The sequence below is a fragment of the Genypterus blacodes genome, unplaced genomic scaffold (assembly GCF_046128005.1).
Source record: "Genypterus blacodes isolate CSIRO-AG114 ecotype Tasmania unplaced genomic scaffold, CSIRO-AGI_Gbla_v1 ptg000076l_1, whole genome shotgun sequence".
Taxonomy (NCBI): Eukaryota; Metazoa; Chordata; class Actinopteri; order Ophidiiformes; family Ophidiidae; genus Genypterus; species Genypterus blacodes.
Window position 1 is genome coordinate 1294659 of NW_027466885.1, and position 21486 is coordinate 1316144.

At 42.5% G+C, this 21486-nt stretch overlaps 1 protein-coding gene and 1 non-coding gene across 2 annotated transcripts in view; both read left to right on the plus strand.

Moving 5' to 3' along the window:
• The window catches only part of kcnh2b (potassium voltage-gated channel, subfamily H (eag-related), member 2b), a 124886-nt gene that overhangs the window by 101484 nt on the left and 1916 nt on the right, over positions 1–21486 (plus strand). The window contains exons 7-22 of the mRNA XM_076158386.1: positions 11309–11488; positions 11855–11958; positions 12131–12269; positions 12831–12985; positions 13074–13168; positions 13364–13504; positions 13886–14085; positions 14269–14331; positions 16860–17112; positions 17876–18069; positions 18275–18377; positions 18527–18678; positions 19001–19145; positions 19252–19441; positions 20147–20252; positions 21139–21240. Of these exons, the coding sequence (XP_076014501.1) occupies positions 11309–11488; positions 11855–11958; positions 12131–12269; positions 12831–12985; positions 13074–13168; positions 13364–13504; positions 13886–14085; positions 14269–14331; positions 16860–17112; positions 17876–18069; positions 18275–18377; positions 18527–18678; positions 19001–19145; positions 19252–19441; positions 20147–20252; positions 21139–21240 (2322 nt within the window). The remainder of the gene's footprint in view (positions 1–11308; positions 11489–11854; positions 11959–12130; positions 12270–12830; positions 12986–13073; positions 13169–13363; positions 13505–13885; positions 14086–14268; positions 14332–16859; positions 17113–17875; positions 18070–18274; positions 18378–18526; positions 18679–19000; positions 19146–19251; positions 19442–20146; positions 20253–21138; positions 21241–21486) is intronic.
• Positions 19940–20021, plus strand: trnas-cga (transfer RNA serine (anticodon CGA)). The gene has a single exon. It is a non-coding gene; the product is annotated as a tRNA-Ser (tRNA).

Here is a 21486-nt window from a genome sequence, read left to right on the forward strand (position 1 = left end):
AACTGGAATATACAGTATGTAGAGTGTGCAACTGCCTGTGTAGGAATGTATAAATATTTGTATTGATGTGTGTGTGTGTGAGTGTTACACTGATGACTTTGGACACTGTTGAGGCAAACTTTTGTGAGCTCCAGATGCTGCCTCTCTGCTCTCTTTATTTTTAGACCCTGCCTCAGTTTGAAGCCTCTAATTGACATTTGTGATGACTCCCAAGTTAGAGAATGGTCGTTTCCAGAACAAAACAACCGTTCACTCCAAGAGGGACTGGCTAAATTTACACAAGGGTCAGAGGTTGAGTGTTGGAAAGAACAGACGTGGATCTATTTCCACTGATTCTGTCCGAAAATTTCACTTACATGAAGGAGTAACGTAGGGCAACCTTTCCTGTGAGAAAGATTTGGGTTGGCCAATGGCAGCACATTGGATGCAGGTATACTCATGTGAGGTGTCGTTGAAAGAGAGGGCGAGTGAATTTGTTGTGGTTTGGCTGTTGTCAGGGACCAGGCAAGGCATCACCATGAAAAGTTAGAGTTTGTATCTATTTGTCTGCGTGGCTCAGTCCTTCTCTGTGTCACAAGTGTAAACTATCATCGGGTCACATCCATGCTGGGTATATCTGAGTGTTTGCTGTGTTACGCTCATTGACTAAACACCTCACATCACACAGAGTTAACACACTTCTCCTCCGCCTAATACCATGGTTACATGAGCACCGGGTGGCCAACTAGTTAGTGTATTCTCCACATGAGCTAAAAATTACATCAGGGCCATCAAAAATGCTCAGGCAGGGCATCATTAATACTCCTGCAGACTCTGGAGATCATTGTGTCGTCCCTTGGTTTCCTGCCAGCTGTCTGTTCAATCACATCAAGTACAGTAACATCCATCAGCTCCACATTAGTCTGTTCTAAGTAAAGATAGACCATGATGATTGTTTTAAGTTTTATTTATTCATAATTGCTCCAGACTGTTCAGGAACATTGAATTACTCTTCTTATTTTCGCTAGGTTGTGTCTCCTTTTGTAACGCAACAAAGTTTACAGCTTATGCTCAGAGAATCTTTAAGTAATTCTAAAAAGAAATGAAAGACTTGCAGAACTCATGCATCTTAATGAAGCCATCTCCCAGCACCGGAAACAGGCTACATAATTAATTTACCATAGCAGAACCACTGCTACTGTGTAAGGTAAGTTAAGTTGTAAATGCCATAGCAACTACAGACTCAACATAGTGATCTACCCTAACCCTAACCCTAATCTTAACCCTAGGTTAGGAGAGGATAAAGGCAATCTTAACCCTACCATAGTAGTAGTGCCAGGCAAAATCATGACCCAGGTGAAAATGGTGGATTGCTCTGGGTTGTGACATATTCTGAAGCCACTGGGGGATTATTGGTTCTGAAATATCGAGCATCTGTAAGCTAATCAAATATGTTTGCTCTGGTTTCGTGATGAATTGTTGGCGTGTCCCACAGTGTCTCCCAGCCAGCCACCTAATGCATGCTGGGAGAGGATCCAGCCCCTCTGTCATGATTGTGTCTGTCTCATTAGTCATTTTAACAAGCCCTCATCAGTCGCCCATCAGCTCGCTCCCTCCCTCAGAGGAATCCATCTTAAGTGCTGTTCCATTAGTCTAATCACTGGAGTGACACTTCTCAGATTGACCACTTGGAGGGTCTAGGGAGCTATTTCACATCCATAGCTGTACTACTGTAAATTCTAAAACAGCTGGCTAGGATTTCATGTCTCTGAACTGAAACGATAAGCAGGCACTTATTTGAGCCAGATTATTTAGTAGGGATAGACCTTTATTTCATATTTCTCTATTTTTATTTCTTTGTTTTTCGGAGGAAGCCACACTGTTTATTGATCGGTCCTGTGAGATTGGATATGTAGCAGAGATGTAACAACAATATTCCAATAAGTCAGGCTGAAATTCAGTACTGTACTATACAGTATGTTGAGTACAAACCCATACACACACACACACACACACACGCACACATACAGTGTCACACATGTACGGAGGGCACTATGGGTAACTGTCACAGCAATTTCATGTGGTCGAGAAATTTCCTAGAAGCAACACCGCACTCGCAACACACATTCACACACACACATACACGTACAAAGAGAGAATATGAGAGTGTTACAGCATCTATCATAGCATCGAGGAATTCTTGCATAATACTTCCACACTGTAGGAGCTCTGCTATTGTATTAGGTGGTCTGTGCGTATGTGTGTGCATAAGCGTGTGCTTGTGCTCTGCTAGCTGGCTATGTCATCAGGGGTGGTATTGTACACCCTGATTGTCAAGGCAGAGCCACTGAGCTGGGGAATAATGCATAAATACAGGCTGCCTTTCTGCCCCAATAAGCAGCCCAGTCTGGCAGTGGGCATCCTTCTTGCTTTCTCTGGCTGGATCGCTCACTATCTGTCCGTATGCTTGCACTAGTGTTTAACAAACTGTTTATACTGGCCCTAAATATTAGGAATATTAAAGATTATTGTCAACATTCTTCATTCCCCACTGTCCTTCTGCCTGTCTCTGATAAACTCACACCTCTGAACTATAGATTAACAGAGTTTTCTCATACTTCTCTTCCTTTCACATTCAACCCCCCTCTCTCTCTCTCTCTCTCTCTCTCTCTCTCTCTCTCTCTCTCTCTCTCTCTCTCTCTCCACACCGCTCACAAGATTCTTTCTCCTCCGGTAATCCTCAACAGAACATCTCATCTCATGTCCGTGGAGGCGTTTTTATCTATCCTCTCTCTCTCTCTCTCTCTCTCTTGCTTTCTCTCTCACTCTCCCTCTCTCTCTGTCTGTCTTTCTCTCTCTACCTCTCTAATTCTCCCTCCCCTTTGGAAGTAAGTAGTACTCATATGAGCGCGGTTGAACAGCATCTCTGCTCCATCTACAACCAACTCTGCTGTTGCGATTAGCCATCAATTTTTTTTCTCCTCCCCTGTTGCACGTTGATTTATTCAATCCAAGAGTTAGCAGTTAGGTAGCAATCAGTCTGGACACACAAGGGAGGAGCACACTGAAACGGATGAAGTCCTCGGGGGAAGTGATGACCAGCTGAGGACCGAGCTGAGCCATGCAGGGGGAAGACAGAAGCAGAAGAAGTTTGATGTTTAACAGGATGACGAACAACAGTAACATCCACCAAATGTGAACGTGATGGAGAGGTCTACGAGGATGAGCGCTGAGCAGGAAGCAGGGGAACGGAACGATCATCGCTCTCTCATCTGACAGCATCTTCAGGCATGAGACTTTGCCACGTTGCAACGCCACATAGTGATTCCTCGGCAGTGGTTTGTGCAGCAGTCAGTCACGGACACCGAAGGGGGCTACCCTGACCCCGCCGCCGTGAGCTGCTGCTGAGGACCATGGTCCTGCTGTTGCTGCTTAAGCTCCTCAACATCTTCCTAGGCCAGTCGACCGTCACCAAAGCTGCCACCGATCACCGCCTCTGCCCTCCCTGCTGTCCGGTTGTTCTCATGCCGCGCCCACCCGGCCTACCGCTCTCTTGCCGCCGTGGGTGGGAGGCAAGACAGCACTCGCGCCGTCCGTCCACTGATGGGAGAGAGGTGAGAGGGGAGACAGAGAGAGAAAGAGGTGGAGTGGAGGGGCAACTAAGGGGACTGAAGAAAGCTAGTCTGTATAAAGGGAGAATGTAGAGATTGTGTCATTTTAGTTGAACTCTGGTGCGTTTCACCTGAAAGTCTGATTTGTTTTGACATGTGTGAACCCAAACCCCAGACACATGTGGGCACCTAGTCACCCATACAGAGACCTATTAAAAGGTGTTGATGCTTGATGGTACAGAACATACACAGATTCAGTTCCATTCCCTTCAATTCAAGCTTGAAAGCATCCCGAGCCAAAATGCAGGAAGTGAAAAGCTTTGTAGGTTTTGTTCCTGCAAGGGGAGCCTGTGACTGTGGGTTTGTGTGCAACTGTAACTATGGTAACATGAACACTTCCCCTTGATCATAGCAGAGGATTTGACAGCTACAACACTGTGTCTGAGTGTAATTTTTGGTGTGCTTTTCTCTCCACGATGTGATTGTTTTCTGAAATTTGCAGAGTCTGATTCTGTGGCGGGGGAACATGAAGTATGGAAGCGATTATCTGCTTCATTGCAAATCATATCGTGCTAACTGGATTTGTCTTTGGTTACTGTCTGATCACTATGACAAGATGGTGTTGTGCTGGTGTGTGTGTGGTGTGAACATTATTACGTTTTAACTTGCTGATCACGGATGTACAGACGTCCTTAAAGGCGTTGCATCATAAACAGCTGATTATAAGTCCATAAATATGAATGAAAGCTTTCGTAGCCCTGAGCAGTCAGGGCTACACTGTGGTTGGGGTCAAACCCGGCACAGCTCGGTGCTTCTTCCTTTAATGCAATATTCGACAAAAACAAGAAACCTATGATGAGTATAACAAAACGATAAACAATTAAGCTTGAGTGCTAAGTACTGAGTATGAAGTTGCCTGCTTGCTTGTGTTGTTGTCAATAAGACATAAAAAAAACTTTCATAATGAAAAGGTCAAAGCCCTCGGGTGCTGCTCTTAGAAAGCGACGAAAGGAGGAGGAGGAAAAACGGGCCCAGGGTAGAGGTATGTCAGTCATTGTCTTTAATAACAATTTAACATGAACATAGCGTTAGCTTCTTAGCTTGCTTGTAACTTGTTGACTCCCCCACTACATCCATGAAGCTACTATGCAACAGAGCGGGGTAAAGCTACAAACTATGATTTTAAAATAAGTACTCACTTCAGATACCTACAAATACATTTGCATAAATCCTTAGTGTCACATAACCACATTAATTTATGCAAGATTAGAATTGTGGGCTGGTGTAGCGTATAAAAATATATGTAAACCTACTTTTTTGTATAGATGCACTGAGAAAGTATCTGCAGCCACAACAGGCACCTGCAGAAGCTGCAGCAGACAATCCTCCAGTGTCTTCTTCACCTACTGAAGAATGTAAGTGCATGCATGGTGCATTTAATATGAACAGTTATAATTATTTACTACTTACTTTATCATAATGCCAATGCTTGGCTTAGCTGAGAGAAACTATTTAAGGTCCACAATATCTCAAGAGCGCCTAAATGGACTTGCACTTATAAGTATTAATCAAGAAGTGTCCAGGCAGCTGTCGTTTGATGCGACTATTGATGCCTTTGCTGCAAGGAAGTCCAGGCGTGTACAGTTTTAAGTATTTGTTGTTATGGTAAAGTTATTTTGTTAGTTAAGGGACTTTCTTTTTTGCACACTGTTTGTGTTATGTGTGAATAATGTTACTGACCACCAGAGTTTACAAGAAATCTAGATTTGTATTAGTTTTGTTTTTCAATTTTTGATATCATACATGACTCTACATAATTTGACATAATTTCAGTTTGCACAAAACAATTGCACTGCACTCTACTTTGCACTGTTATTTATTTATTTATCTATTTATCATTCTTTGTTAAGTTTTTATAGGTTGTGTGACGTGTTATTAATATAAATACAAAAAAGGAAAAAATATTTATTTGTGTGTCATTGCTGGTTTGAATGAGGGGGCGGGGGGGCTCCAATCTACACTTTCGCCCGGGGCTCCAAATCACCCAGGGTCGGCCCTGATTGTATCCATCACTAGAAACAAGGCTGTAAACGGCTGCCATGACCTTTTACAGTACATGTTTACATCTATATGATGGTATATCACAGAGAAAGCCCATCTAAGTAAACTTCAGAAGGGCATATTATAACGTTTGAGTAGTATTTTCCATTCACAAAAGAGTGTAATAGGGACATTTGACAGTAGAATATTGTTAATGTCAGGCCCCTCTGTGTTGTCGCTTTGTTCTGCCTGCAGTGTCTTGAGGCTAAACTAAGCATCACTTTGAATCATGTCAGCTTTAAACCAGCAGGACATCAAGGACCAAATACAAACTGAAGCCACTGTCCTACATCTGTTGTGTTTACGTTTACTAGCAACCTTTACACTGATCGTCCCTTTTACGCCTGGTTTTGGGTTCTAAAGGGCAACCACTGAAAAGCCAAGTAAAATGAAATTACTTTGTGATTTAAATGATGATAATAATTGTAATAGCAAGTGTATTTATAAAGCAATTCAGTGTGCTTTTCTAAATAGAAGCAAGGTGGAACACTCATATATAGAAATAGGATTAAAAGAAAGTACAAAATACATACGATAGTCTTTTATTTTCATTTCTATTTTTTTTTTTATTGAGCCTTGACATGACCAAGAGCATGCAGTTATGGGACAGTTGGGATTTTTCTATACACAGATCGGGAGAAAATAAAATTAATGAGAAAAACTAAAGAAACACCAATGAGAACAAGGTCTAGAGGTCTAGGTCTAGACTAGAGGTCTGCTCCTGGAATTAAAGTACTTAGCAATACAGTGCATGTTTTAGAGTTTAATCATTGGCACATAAATGACAAATGTTTTTAACATGGATTTAAAAATCGCTTCATTTAGGGCTAAGAACTAAGATTTGGCAGTTTGTTCCATTTTTACAGCAACAACAACAACAAAATGCTGCTTCACCATGTTTAGTTTGAACTCTGGCCTGTCCTAGCTGACATGAAGAGCCCTACTCCGTTTTAATTCCTTAAGCATATCCGAGATGTATTCTGGGCCAAAGTAAATATTTTAGAGCCAGCGTAATGTCCTGGATAAAACACGAGCAGCACAATTCTGAATTAGCTGTCTAATGGAAGGTTAAACAGGATGGATCGCTTGGGAGGACCAATTTAAAGACCATTACTGTAGTCCATCAGACTGGACATAAAAGCTTCTTTTGATTATCTTGGGACACCAGACCCTTGATTCTGGCTATTTTTTTAAAATGCTAGAAGGCTGTTTTTGTGCTTACTTTGATATGGCTGGTGAAAGTGACGTTTGAGTCTATTAGAACTGCAAGAGTTTGATATAGAGCCTCTGGTTTTCAGAGCCCAAGGGTTGAGCTGTTTGCTAATGCTCATTCCCCTCTCTCCTCTCTATCATATGCATAACTATGGTAATCAGTGTTGTTATTCTGTAGAATTTGGAGCAAAGACAGCATGTAATTAAACAGAAGAGGTCCAAGAACCGATCCCTGGGGGATTCCCAATGTCATAGCCATCAATAACAATAACCAATGGTGACAAAGTAACTGCAGCACTGAGATCCAGTAAACCCAGAACTGATATATTACCTGAATCAGTCATTCAGACACTTTTATGAGAGCTGTTTCAGCACTGTGGTGAGGTTGGAAATTCAGTGCGAGTTAGGAGGTGAGGTGAGCTGTCATAGTCATTTGTCATTTTAGTTTTGCTCCCCCAAAAATGCTAGCAAACAGTCCAACCCAACTACTGCAAAATGAAACACCTGAGATCTGATCTGATGTGAGTCTTTAATGCAAGGTGTAAATGGAGATAAAGCTTACCACCACATGTAAGTGGTGAGTCAACAGTAAAGACAATCAAAGGAACAACCGAAGCTCAGGCTTTACACAGAAATACAAAGTTTGATCTCTTTGCCTTACGTTCCTCAAATCCATGATTGTTTTGAATCAATGCTGCAGAAGTGAGCACATTTTCACCTTCTCTGAAAGTATGTAGTCACGATAGACCGGCAGTCAGATATCCAATGTTGGCTCATTCTTTCTCTCTTCCTCTCTCAGTCTCCTCCTCCCACACAGCTTTCAGAGGGCCCATGCTTGACACATGAGAGAACCCCTAGTTTTAAATGTACCTGCTGCCAGTGTTAAAGGTTATGCAAGAGTTTGGCAAACCCAGAAATAGGACAGCACATTACACGATTGTTTTTGATAAGTGTGTGTTCATGCACATGGAGAACAATATGAATCTTCCACCATGTATACCACGCTGTATGTGTGTCCCTCTTTGGCTCCACACACACACATTTTTAATTCATGTGGCCTGATTCCATAGTTTGATTGTAATGTATGATGGCATCCTGTGATCACATGCTGCCCTCTTAAAGCTTGGGAACAGCAGCTACAGCTCTGCAATAAATCCCATCAATATTGCATAACATTGGAAACAGTGTAGGAAGTTCTGCCTGATGTGCACAGACAGTGAAGTGTGAGGTTTGATTTGTAGAGAACAGTGGAGGAGAGCGAGGGATATTTTAAGTCTTCTCTGCAGAGAGGAAGAAAGGAAGCAGAGAGCTCCAAAGAAATAGAGTGAAATGAGCAACAGAGACGGAGAGAGATGAGAGGGTGGGAGAGAGGGTGAAAAAGACTGAGATAGATGCAGAGTAAAATATCCACAGAGAGAGAGAGGGACCGACCTCCCTTAGCTGTTCTGATGAATATTGGAGGAGAAGGTGGAGGGAGGAGGAAGAGCAGGAGGAGAGAGATGAAGGAGGGAGATCAGGGGTACGGGAATATGCTCCTTTGTTATATCTTAATGGGTACTGTCAGAGCTGGAGAGGAAAAGGTCAGCCAGAAAGCCAATTGTGGCAGCAGGCAGGTCACAAACACACACACACACACACATACACGCACACACACACACACACACACACACACACACACACACGCACACGCACACGTATCCACACTCACAAACATAGATGCACATGCAAAAAGACAAGTGTCGAGACGCTTGAGTGCACACACTAACACATGCACACATGCAGAAACAGATACACACTATATATTCATAAGGAATGTCAAGCAGCGATACAAACTGTACATACTTGTGCTTATTTCAAAATCTATTTAGATGAATATATTAATTAAGTCTCAGGTCAAGAGGATTTAGTGCAAGTAGAATTGAAGTAGTTGTAGCTGTATAATGTTTGTTGTTCTTATACTAGTACTAATTCTGTAATATTATAATGGTGCTTAATCTAGAATTGCTAGTAGTTAAGTTGTTGGTGAATTTTTTGTGCAACTATTTCAGATATTTGACAAGAAAGACTAATTGTATAAATTGTGTGTAGAATACAGGTTGACCTGAAACTCCCAATAAGCCAGGTGTTAATGTAGTCTGTACAGCTGGGAAACATTTGAGGGATTAAAAACCACCCACAAGTTGAAAACGTCACGCTACCTCGTCTCACTGCTTGCCCTTATTGATAAAGTTATTTGACATGGGAGTTATAAATTTCCTGCATCTGGATTGCAGGTGGGTGTTCAGAAATTCAAGGTTACTCACTGCATCACTAACCCTTACCCAAAATTACACCTACAAACACAGCCCACACACAGCTGCCAGACAGACACACTCAGAGGAAAATGTTCCGACCCCTAATTTAAAGTCTAATATGCAATTTTTGTTTTTTTTCTGAAATAATTACCAAGGTCTGGACCTCAATGCCCTGCCTCATTTTACAGAGTCATGTAAATCACACCGACTGAGATCTGGTCATAGTCAATTCTGTTTAACAGTAAGAGAAGCTATGCAGTCCCCTGAAAAGATGAACATATTAGTATACATCTGTATCCCATTAGATAATGAATATAAGAACATGATTTGATGTTGAATTATTAAACTGGTATCAAGTAGGCAGTTGCTCCCAAAATAACAACAAGCTGTGTCTTTAGCAGACGGTCCACAGGCTCCTCTACCTGATGCTCTGTTTACTCAAGCCCCTGAAATGTTGATGTTCATCCCTTTCTTATGTTCTGCTTGCTGAGACACGCTCCATCTAATATTGAGCAGGGACATGAATGAAATATTGGCTCATGCTCTGCTGTCATGAAATATTGATAATGTTTGCTGAGGCATCGCAGCTGGGGAAAAATCTGGGGCCTGCGCTACAGAGGAAGATTAACAGACCTCCGCTTTGTGTTTGCATTAGCTGGCTTGACAAAGTCTAAATGCCAGCAAGCAGGGATAATCGTCATTACAATGCTGCGAATCAACAATGTGGGGCTCCCATAAAAAGGTTTACTTTATTAGTTTATACACTCAGTGCTAACCCGGCGACACAGAATCCAACAACATGCTTCCATAGTGAACATCTGAAACTGGCCCTTTCAACTGACAAACCCCCATCATGCTTGGAATTCGTTTGATTAACAGTTTCCTCAGTCCGACTCCTTCACACTAAAATGGAACAAAGACTGCTAAAAATATCACAATAACAGCACACAGAGGGATGTTCTTTTCCCATTCGTCTGCTTGCTTAGACCGTAATTGTTTTTTGAGTTTTACGTCATCCAGTCAAGGATCTCTGCCAAATGAATCTAATGCAATGTAAAAAATTGGAAGCTTCCCAAATCCATCAACACCCCTACAAATCAGATGGATGGTGTCTGCCAAGCTCATGTTGTGCAATTTGTTTTCATCCACTGTGCCGTCAGTGCCACAGAAAGGTTTTCAGCAAGTGCAATGAAGATGATGTTTGAATGTTCCTGGGCCCAGACAGGTAAGGGAAAGGCAGAATGTGGAAGGGAGAAAGAATTATAATGATGTGAGAGAGCAAGGGAAGACTCAAAGCAAGAGCGAGGAACTGTGATTCAACAAGAGGAACCTGACGGGTGAATGGGGGGGAAAAGGGAAAGGAAGGTCGGGTGAGGGAATGAAACAGAGTCCATTCAAGCTGGAAAATAAATGAAGGTGAAGGAGGATGGAGGATGAATAATAAATAGGTGTGCAGAATGAATGAGGAGTGCCTGCCGGCTGTGTAGAAGAACAGCGGGAGGCGGGAAGATGGAGTAGAGCTGAATGGAAGCAAGAGATAGGGAGAGGAAGAAAAAATGAAAACTGTAAAAGGGGATAAGGTTTGTCCCTTCATTTATAAAGCTCAGTATTTGTTCTGTCCTTGTTTGGGCACAGCAGCTGAGTTCAGATAGAGTCAATATTCTCATTGTCACTCTGCTGATGCCTCTTTATACTGATTTATTCCCACACTCTTCTAGGCCTCGTGTGCTGGAATACATTAAGTGGAAATAAAGCTTCTTACAACTGCACCATATCACCCAAGATTTGATTTACTGTGTGTGTTTCCGGTGTGTGAGAGTGAAGATGGACACAAGGATCTATCTGTTGGTATACTCCATGTGTGTTTACAGATTATCAGAAAGAGATGTTTGTATACCCTGTACGTTTTGTATGTGTGTGTGTGTGAGAGGGAGAAAGAGCGAGAGAGAGAGAGAGAGATGCTGCCTGTGAAGATTACCTCATATGTGCCTTCAGAGCAGTTCTCATCATATTCACCGGACTCTGACTTTATCGCGATAATTGCAAACTGTTGGAGTCTGCCTTAAGGCACAACACACATGTAATGGAGGCGATCTCCCTGTTTTTTCCCAGGTGCTGTCCCTGGGTGCTGACGTATTGCCAGAGTACAAGCTCCAGGCTCCTCGCATCCACAAGTGGACGGTGTTGCACTACAGCCCCTTCAAGGCAGTGTGGGACTGGCTCATCCTGCTGCTGGTCATCTACACGGCCATCCTGACGCCCTACTCCGCTGCCTTCCTCCTCAATGACCAGGTGGGGCTCCACACCATTTCAAAGAAAAAGGGCCTAGCGGTAAAATTATCCATCACCTAATGAACAGACACTGGAACGGAAAGTATCACTGGTCAAAGTTTGTGGGAGTAATGAAAGTTTATTATATTTGCAAATGGAGAGAGGTCAAATGTACACAAGATGTTTTATTTTTGTCTTTAACTTTTAACCAATTCCCTCCTCTCCTCTCCTCTCCTCTCCTCTCCTCTCCTCCCATCTTTTCTCTTCTCTTCTCTTCTCTTCTCTTCTCTTCTCTTCTCTTCTCTTCTCTTCTCTTCTCTTCTCTTCTCTTCTCTTCTCTTCTCTTCTCTTCTCTTCTCTCCTCTCCTCTCCTCTCCTCTCTCTCAGGAAGAGGTAGCCATGCAGAGCTGTGGCTATTCCTGCTCTCCTCTCAATGTGGTGGACCTCATGGTGGACATCATGTTTATTATTGACATCCTCATCAACTTCAGGTCTGACTCGAGACAACACTCATGATGGATTGATAGTGTTTAGATTTGTTTACAACTTTAATACACACTAAACACAAAGACATGTAACTTGTTTTTAAACATACATACATACAACTACGCGGAAAATGAAAGAACAATAAAAATAATATCAAAATACCACTCTTCCTTTCAGGACTACTTATGTAAACACTAATGATGAGGTGGTGAGCCACCCGCTGCGTATTGCCGTCCACTACTTCAAAGGTTGGTTCCTCATCGACATGGTGGCTGCCATTCCTTTTGACCTGCTCATCTACCGCAATGGAGAGGAGGTACATCATGATCATATATGTGATTTGCCGCGCTAAAGCCACCACTTTCAAATTACCGACAGAGAGACATGGGGGCATGAGGGAGATTCTTACTTACTTACCTATATTAAACAAGAAATTTGACAACAGCAGCTGGTTAATAAGTCATGTCAATTTTATTTGTACAGCCCAATATCACACACAACTATTATTGACTGTAAGGACACAGACACACACACACCCACCCACAATGGGCCTGTTATTTATAACCTACATGGACACAGTGAGACAAGCTGAGTTCAAGCATGGAAAAGGTAGAGCACACAGCCCATAGAGGAAGTCAAGGTTTACCAGCTTCACAACCCTGAATCATATCAGGACAAGGCCAGGCCCGTGTGTGTGTGTGTGTGTGTGTGTGTGAGTGTGTGAGGGGGTGAGTGAGAGATGATACCAGGTAGTGTGTAAGAGATTTCCATGCAAAGGGAATTTTATGAGCAATACTCCCCACCCCTCTCTCTCTCTCTCTCTCTCTCTCTCTCTCTCCCTCTCTCCCTCTCTCCCTCTCTCTGTCCCTCCATTCAGACCACCACTCTGATTGGTCTGTTGAAAACGGCTCGTCTCCTGCGACTGGTCCGTGTGGCTAGGAAGCTCGACCGCTACTCGGAGTATGGTGCAGCTGTGCTCTTCCTCCTTATGTGTACCTTCGCCCTCATCGCTCACTGGCTCGCCTGCATTTGGTACAGTAGCACAACAATTAGCATAATATGTTGTGTGTATGTGTGTGAGTGTATACGGTGATATTGTAAGTGTTTGTATCTTGTGCAGGTATGCCATTGGTAGTGTAGAGAGGAATGGATCCATTGGTTGGCTGCATACGCTGGGGGACCAGTTGGGAAAACACTTCAATGACTCTGTTCCAGGTACTGAGAGCACAAGTGTGAGAGACAATAGTATGCTTTTGTATTGTTTATTTGACTCACCTAACCTTGGTGTCATCAGTGCTCTCCCTTTCTATCAACAGGTTTCATTTCCTCTTGTTATCAAAAGACATCATCAATCATACATGGAGCCTTCTTTAAGTATTTGTATAACCTGTTTGAATCCTCCACACACAGGCTCAGGACCCTCCATCAAAGACAAATACGTCACAGCCCTTTACTTCACCTTCAGCAGTCTGACAAGTGTGGGCTTTGGGAATGTATCTCCAAACACCAACTCCGAGAAGATCTTCTCCATCTGTGTCATGCTCATAGGATGTAAGTACTGACCGCCATACATCAAGTCTGTTATTTGTAAGGAAATGCGACATACCTTTCAGTGTGGACTCGTCTATCAGCTTGACTTCCTCTCATTACATTACATTACATTACGATCATTTGGCAGACGCTTTTATCCAAAGCGACTTACATTATATTACCACCCTTCGCAGAGGGGGGAGCAATTGAGGGTTCGGTGCCTTGCTCAGGGGCACCTCGGCAGGGACTCGAACCGGCAACCCTCCGGTTCCTAAGCGGAAGCTCTACCCACTCGACTACTGCCTCTCAACCTGCTTTCCTTCCTATCTTGTAATTCCTTGATGCGACCTCCTCACACTTCCAAATCCGGGCCTCATTTCCCTCCCCTCGTCTCTCCTCCAGCTCTGATGTATGCCAGTATATTTGGGAACGTGTCCGCCATCATCCAGCGGCTCTACTCGGGGACGGCCCGCTACCACACCCAGATGCTGAGAGTCAGAGAGTTCATCCGCTTCCACCAGATCCCCAACCCGCTCAGGCAGAGACTGGAGGAGTACTTTCAACACGCTTGGTCCTACACCAACGGCATCGACATGAACGCTGTGAGTATTCTGTATTTTGAACCCCAATCCTGTGTTTACATCATATACACTTGCACTCAAATGCTCGTTGTTGATGAATGAGTTTCTATGGACAGACTACACACACATGTAGCCACATATACACGAAGGCTATTATTTTCGTGTATATGTGTAAATTGAGCCTGCGTACTTGTACGTTAATAGGATGAATCGAAGACTTTGTATCAACATGCACGGTCCTACACCAACAGTGAAAATAGGAGTGATGTGAGTATTACAAATAATATGCACCCACACACACACACATACACGGTCAGTCAGTCATATGTGTGAACAGAGAAACATTGTGGGTTACACACACCAATTGAAAGAGTGCTGTCAACATGCTTGTTTTACACTTTCAGCTGGTTTGTGAGTCCTGAACTTGTGAGTTTATAGGACAGCACAGCTTGAATAAACAGAAATTACATACACACACGCACACACACAACCAGTCTTAGTCATACTGTATCTTCAGCTTGTTCATCTTTCTCTGTGTGAGAGGATATTAAGCAGTTTTTAGCTGGATTTAGCTTTGTGTGTTGACCTGACCTGACGTGCTGAATGAACTGAATTTAGGAGAGGAGAGATAAAGCAAAACCACAATGCACTCTGGGAGCTGAGGTCCCATCGGTTTGTTGTTACAGGACTGGTAGATCCTGTCACCTATCCATGTAAATGTTGGGCTTCTGTGTCATATTAGATGTGCTGTATACAGGAGTCAACCTTATGGATCCACCAGAGTAGATTTAACCGTCTTTTGGTTATAGTCGGGTCATTTGGTATCTGCAGAACATGTCACTGATCAGCACCTCTACATAATGTTCTTTGTATACAGTTCAGAATACGAGCTTTCAGACTGTTTGCAATCATTAAGCTCCTGATCGGCTGCAGACATATAACACAGTGGATACAAGAACATAGAGGGAAAGTCCCTGATGTCTGTGCTAGAGCAGGAGAGGAGGAATTACTTGCAGAATCCAACAAAGGACTAGTATTTTATTATTATTTTGTTTTTGTGTCGTGTGTTTGGGTGTTATTTATAAATCGGACCTTAATTAAACAAGTGAGTAAAAGAAGTGGGTAGATGAAAAGATGATAGCCATCACTGAGGTACTGAGGCACACACAGATAAAAGTCAGTAAACTAAAACTAAACAAAAACAAAAACTAAATAAGATATCTGATGGGGTGATGATGATATGGAATAAACACAGTCAGAGCATGAAAGTAATGGGGTGGAGAATACAATCAATAAGAAAATGCATTTCAGTCTGACATGGAAAGTAGAAAAGGAGGCTGGAGACAAATGAAGAAATGAGAGAGCAAAGGAGAGCTGAGAGAGGAGCCAGTGAAGGCTGAAATGAAGAGAGCAGCATGAGGCAGATGAAAGTGAGAGGAAGGCAGTGTGGGTGTTGGAGTTAATGCATTGTTGTGTGCAGTGAGCTTGAGAGTTAGAAGAGGAAGCCACAGCCTGCTGCTTTAAAGCGTTTAGGATTACTACAACAGCCTCATTACAACTGCTGTAATTATTCATATTAATTACACTCAATGCACCTGCTTTGATACAAACATATACTTTTAAATATATTTTCAGTGCAACCTTAAAAAGCCTTAGAAATGTTAACGTGCAGACCAGACAGTGTGATTTCTCTGGCAGACAGAGATTGTGCCTCTTGTCTATGAATCCAAACTTTCTGTCACGACCTAGAAACCAGATGTGTGTGTTACCTGCTGACTCACCATCCTCTTATCTACACATTGATGGTATAGCAGCATGTTTTTAGTCTTATTGATTGCACAGTAGTAATACATTGAAGTCCACCAGATTTGATCAACATGTGGCGATACAGACACGTGACAATTAGGTTTCTATTCGGAATAGTGTCTTAAGTTTCATAAGATAGCGGAAAATGCTCAGAAAGTTGATGAAAGTTTTAAGATATTCAAAAAAAGTTCATGACTTACTTGAACTCAAATGTATTTCTAATAAAAGCTTTGAAATGTTTGAGTGTTGCATTTTTATTGTTATTCCTTGTGTGCGTGATTTCAAAGGCTTTTTTGTTGAACCTTTACAGTGATATATTATTTTCTACTTATAAAGAAATTTGGTTATAACAAATGAGATGCTTGATAGAAAGAGACATTTTTTTTGCAATAATTTCAGAAAATATAATGCAATTAAAGTGCAGCACAGTCTAAAGAGCTTTATCATATTGTGTTGTAGCATTGGTTCTTTAAAAGGTTCCCTAAGTGCTTTGAATATCATTAAAAAGTCACTGAATGGACATTTGGATGATATTGGTCTTAGTCTAGTACGGAATCTGAGTTGAGGCTTTGTATCTCCTCTGTGTAGTGCAACATAAATGAACCAAAACACACGTAGCTGGTGGATGTTTGGTCCAATTATGCTTATGTTTCATTTTTGATGATTTGTTTAATGCATTTTTTGTCTGACATGAGCAGTGTACTTGGATCTATAGATGTCAATCAATGCTAATGTCATATATCAGTGGTAATGGCGTCTTTCTCTATCAATTCATCAACTTCCTCTCTCCTGCCTTTCCTTCTTCTTTCACCTCTATATTCATCTTGTTCCTTCTGATCTCTCATTCTCCTCTTCTCTTCGTTCCTGCTGTTTTTTCTTCCTCCGGACTTCTCGACTCCATTCCTTCTCTCTTCTACTTTGTTTTACCTGTCACTTAAATTTCCTCTTTTTTTCCTCCTCCTTCCTCCCTCGTTCCTCTCTCTCTCCAGGTGCTGAAAGGTTTCCCAGAGTGTCTCCAGGCAGACATCTGTCTCCATTTGAACCGGACTTTACTGCAGAACTGTAAAGCTTTTAAAGGTTCCACCAAGGGCTGCCTCAGGGCCTTAGCCATGAAGTTCAAGACCACCCACGCACCCCCGGGTGATACTTTGGTCCATGCTGGCGATGTCCTCACCGCAATCTACTTCATATCCAGGGGATCCATTGAGATACTAAGAGGAGACGTGGTGGTTGCCATCTTGGGTAAAGAATGTTTCCAGCATGCTGTGTGTGTTTAAGTCCTCAGGGCAGAAATAGTGGCCAATGTACAAAAATACAATGTACGATTTACACACAAAAAAGCTCATACCTCCTATTGAAGCTTTTCATATGAGATATCATGCTGACAGACGGACACAGATGAAACCAGAAAGTCCCTGGTGAATCTATAAACTCATATATCTGTGAACTATGACAAAACTGGAAAAGAGGACGCCTTCACAAGGATAGAAAGAATAAACAAGCCCACATGTAAGAGAGTCAAATTTCAATGTCAATCACATTAATTTATTTCGCGTCGTTCAGGATTGCATTCATCACCAAGGCAGAAGTTACAGTTTTGAACCTCACATCTGCTGCTCGCCCACTTGTCCTCTTGCTTAATGGCACATTATCCCAACACATTCTGCTGCATTTCAAATTACATTATGTCATTTATTATGTCAGGCAATTCAGGCATTTAAGTTTCACATTTACTTCTTAGAGCGTTAGATATCCAGTAGCTGTTACTGCCATCTACTGGTGTCTATAACGTCTTACAAAACATGCGCCTATTTTCGAGGACCAGGCAATAAAATGCTTGTTTCAATGTTGTCGTCAGCCTTGGATTTGGGAATCAGGTAGATGGGAACACAAATTCCAGTTTTAAGTGGTCCAGTTAAGTTTGATGTGAAAACTTACAGTTCTATTGATAAGAACTTTTTAAAGCACGCCATTAACCCTGCTTTCATGTTCTGACTCTTACCAGGCAAGAATGACATCTTTGGCGAGCCCATCAACCTTTACTCTCGACCAGGTAAATCCAACGCTGACGTGAGAGCCCTGACCTACTGCGACCTCCATAAAATCCACAGAGAAGATGTTCTGGAAGTATTGGATATGTACCCAGAGTTCTCCGAAAACTTCTGGAGCAACCTGGAAATCACCTTCAACCTCCGAGATGTGAGTTTACAGCATGGTTCTGATAGATAGATGGATGGATAGATGGATAGATAGATGGATAGATAGATAGATAGATAGATAGATAGATAGATAGATAGATAGATAGATAGATAGATAGATAGATACTCCTTTCCCTCGTTCATATTCCAGATTTACATCCTCTGTGTGTTTCTTGTAATAGAGACATGTTCATTTCTCATTCCAGACCAACATGATCCCAGGATCTCCAGGCAGTGGAGACTCCGACTGTGGGGGGTTCAACAAATTACGTAGACGCAAGTTATCATTCCGACGGCGTACTGAAAAAGGTGACCCCTCCTCCATAGCTCATCTCTCATGTAGAGGAGTCAATTTATTATCACTTGATGAAGCTCCAGCATCTAAAATTCTTTCAAATGTTAGTCCTGTTCCAGTTGCAATGACCCCCTTTTTTCTTCCTTTACACACATCTGTCCAGATGATGCAGATGCTGGGGAGGTTAAAAAGTCCCGTAAACCTGTGCGACGAAGGCAGAGGGAAGCAGCCAACAACCAAAAACAGGAGGCGGGGCCTAAGCGACAGTGGGAGGGGCGGCGAAATTCAGCGGCCTCCAACTCCAGCTGTGATGAGGTGAGTTGGGACAAATCCTAAAATGGGCACTTGTGTTGTGTGAGCATTGCACATAAGTTTGTTCCATATACACTGTATATGGAACAAACTTTCAGAAGACAAAACCACACATTGTTCCTCTCTGTACAGAAATTGCAGTTACTAAATATTACAAAATGAAGTGTAAAACATAAAATAAATAGCAACTGTTGATATTCTTCATTTCTAAAGGTCAGTCATACTGCATGATATTTAATTTCTACGCTTACACCAAAGCCAACTAACCCTCAGTACAACAAATATTATTTTTGTTCACATGGATTCTTGTGTGACTCTGCTCAAGGGGGAGGGGTCTGTTGTGACATGCCCCGCCCCTCCGTCGGCTTTGCTGGAGACGCCACAGCCTGAGGCCGCACCCCTAAACTTTAACGAGAACACTGAGGGTGAGAGAGACCCCAAAACTGGAAACACATGCAATGCCCTGTCAGGTAAGCTACAGGAAATATTTTTGCTAAATATATACAGTTCAATTAAATATAACAGAAGTTTGTTGAACTAGTTGAACACATACACATTAACTTCTTCTACACGCAGGTGCATTCTCGGGCGTGTCCAACATCTTTAGTTTCTGGGGGGAGAGTCGGGGGGGTGCCCAGTACCAGGAGGTTCCCAGCTGCAGTCTGGCCTCACCCCCACCCTTCAACACACCCCTGCACAGCCTGAGCCGCCAGCAACGCAGCCAGCTGGACACACGCCTGGACATGCTGCAGAAACAGCTCAACAGGTATGACAGGCTGCATATCAGGGTGTGAGTGTCTGTTGAAGTCACTCTGGTTTTCCTGCCGCTGTAGTGTTGTTGTTACTATCAGATGTTCCATTAAAAAATGTGTACAAAACTAAAACAAATACTGCAGCACTTTCAGTATATTTCCCTTCTTGGTCTTGCCCTCAAGTGTCTTTGTAAACTTCAATTAGTCCAGAATTCATTCTGCCTGTATCGGGCAACTATTAATTACCAGAACTCTAGTCTCTACTGGCCCTAAGGGGTCAACCCTATGTTCCCTCAGCCCAATGGTCCCACAGCCCTATGTTCCCTCATTTCTACAATTTTTTTTCAAAATTAGGCCCTATGTTCCCTCAGCCCTATGTTCCCTCATTTCTAAGATTTCTTTCAAAATTAGGCCCTATGTAATTTTGAAAGAAATCTTAGAAATGAGGGAACATAGGGCTGAGGGAACATAGGGCTGAGCGAACATAGGCATGCTCCCGGCCCTAATATGTGGTCACGGTGGCCGAGAGGTTAAGGCGTTGGACTCGAAATCCAATGGGGTTTCCCCGCACAGGTTCGAGTCCTGTTCGTGACGAATTTATGGGGGCGGGCGTCAGCTCAGTGTAGCTGTTACTTGGTTATGTGAAACAGCAGTTCTCCCCCATCAAGTAACCATCATCAAATCATTAACAAACACTGTTTACTCTTTACTGTGTGTAGGTTAGAGAGCCGCATGTCGACAGACATCAGTGCGATCATGCAACTGTTGCAGAGACAGATGGCGCTGGTTCCCCCTGCATACAGCACTGTCTCATCACCACCTCAGGTAACAGAATACACACTTGTCTCCTTTATACCTTCCATTATAATTCCCATTATTAGAATAGATCATCCACATAATGAGGTCATGTGTTAATGCAAGGTATAAAATGCTTACAGAGCTCATTGTGATCGAATCATTATTCCATCAGAATGTGAGAATGATGTAGGCTCATATTAGTCTCAGAAGCCAGGTGAAAACACAGTGGGGATACATACATCAATCAAACATGTACAACAGAGACAAGGGAGAGAGCCAGAGAGAGATAGAGACAGAGAAACCAAGAAACAGAGAGAATGATATAATCACAATTCAGTGCAGTCCTATTTGTGAGAGTCTCTCTCCTGGAGCAGTCGTAGTTTTATTGACCTTCGGAAGCAGCACATTTCTTTTTGTCATCCAGCATTTAATAGCTAGAAGGCAGGACTCCAGGATCCCAAAGTGATCGTTGGGATGTATGGAAACATATTATTGAGTATCCGCCACATAAAAAAATCTATGCCAAACTGAATAATTATATTTCCAAGTGGAGCATATAAATGGAGAAGAGTAATGGGCCGAATACAGAACCCTGTGGAACGACACATTTACAGGGCCTGGCACTGGAATGCAGAAAGAGAGAGTTCAAACATAAATGGTATCACTTATTTGATACATTTATGATGATCGTCTATTGGCCATAAACAGCATAGAGTAACATAAGACTGAGATCTGATTGCAATGCAAACAGCATATCCAGATAATGTAAAATGATGTTAATGCAGTGTTAATGCAAAGTGTAAAAGGGAGACAACTGAGACAATCACATACAAAGACACTGACTCTCCAATAAATGCTCCATTGTTATACCGACCCCCACTGTGTAGTGAAATGGATGTTGTTTCCCCCTCAGGCTTCACCTTATCCTGGCCCCAGCCCTGGACCAGGCCCTGAAGGGACGCTGGTTGAGCCTGTGACACCACTGGAGTCAGACACAATGGCCTCCTTATCACAGGTAGAGCACATTTCATGAATGTCATAAATGACAGTTTGATTCGTATTTATTTTGTCTGTCCTAGAATAGTCGAAAACAATTCAATTCAATTTTATTTATATAGCACCAAATTTCCACAAATGTTATCTCAAGGTAAGCTTTCTTCCTTGACCGGTAGAGTTTAGAGAGAAAGAGAGAGGGAGTTAGAGAAAGGAAGAGAGACACACACAGAGAGGCACAGCAAAAACAACGATTGAGTGAAAATAT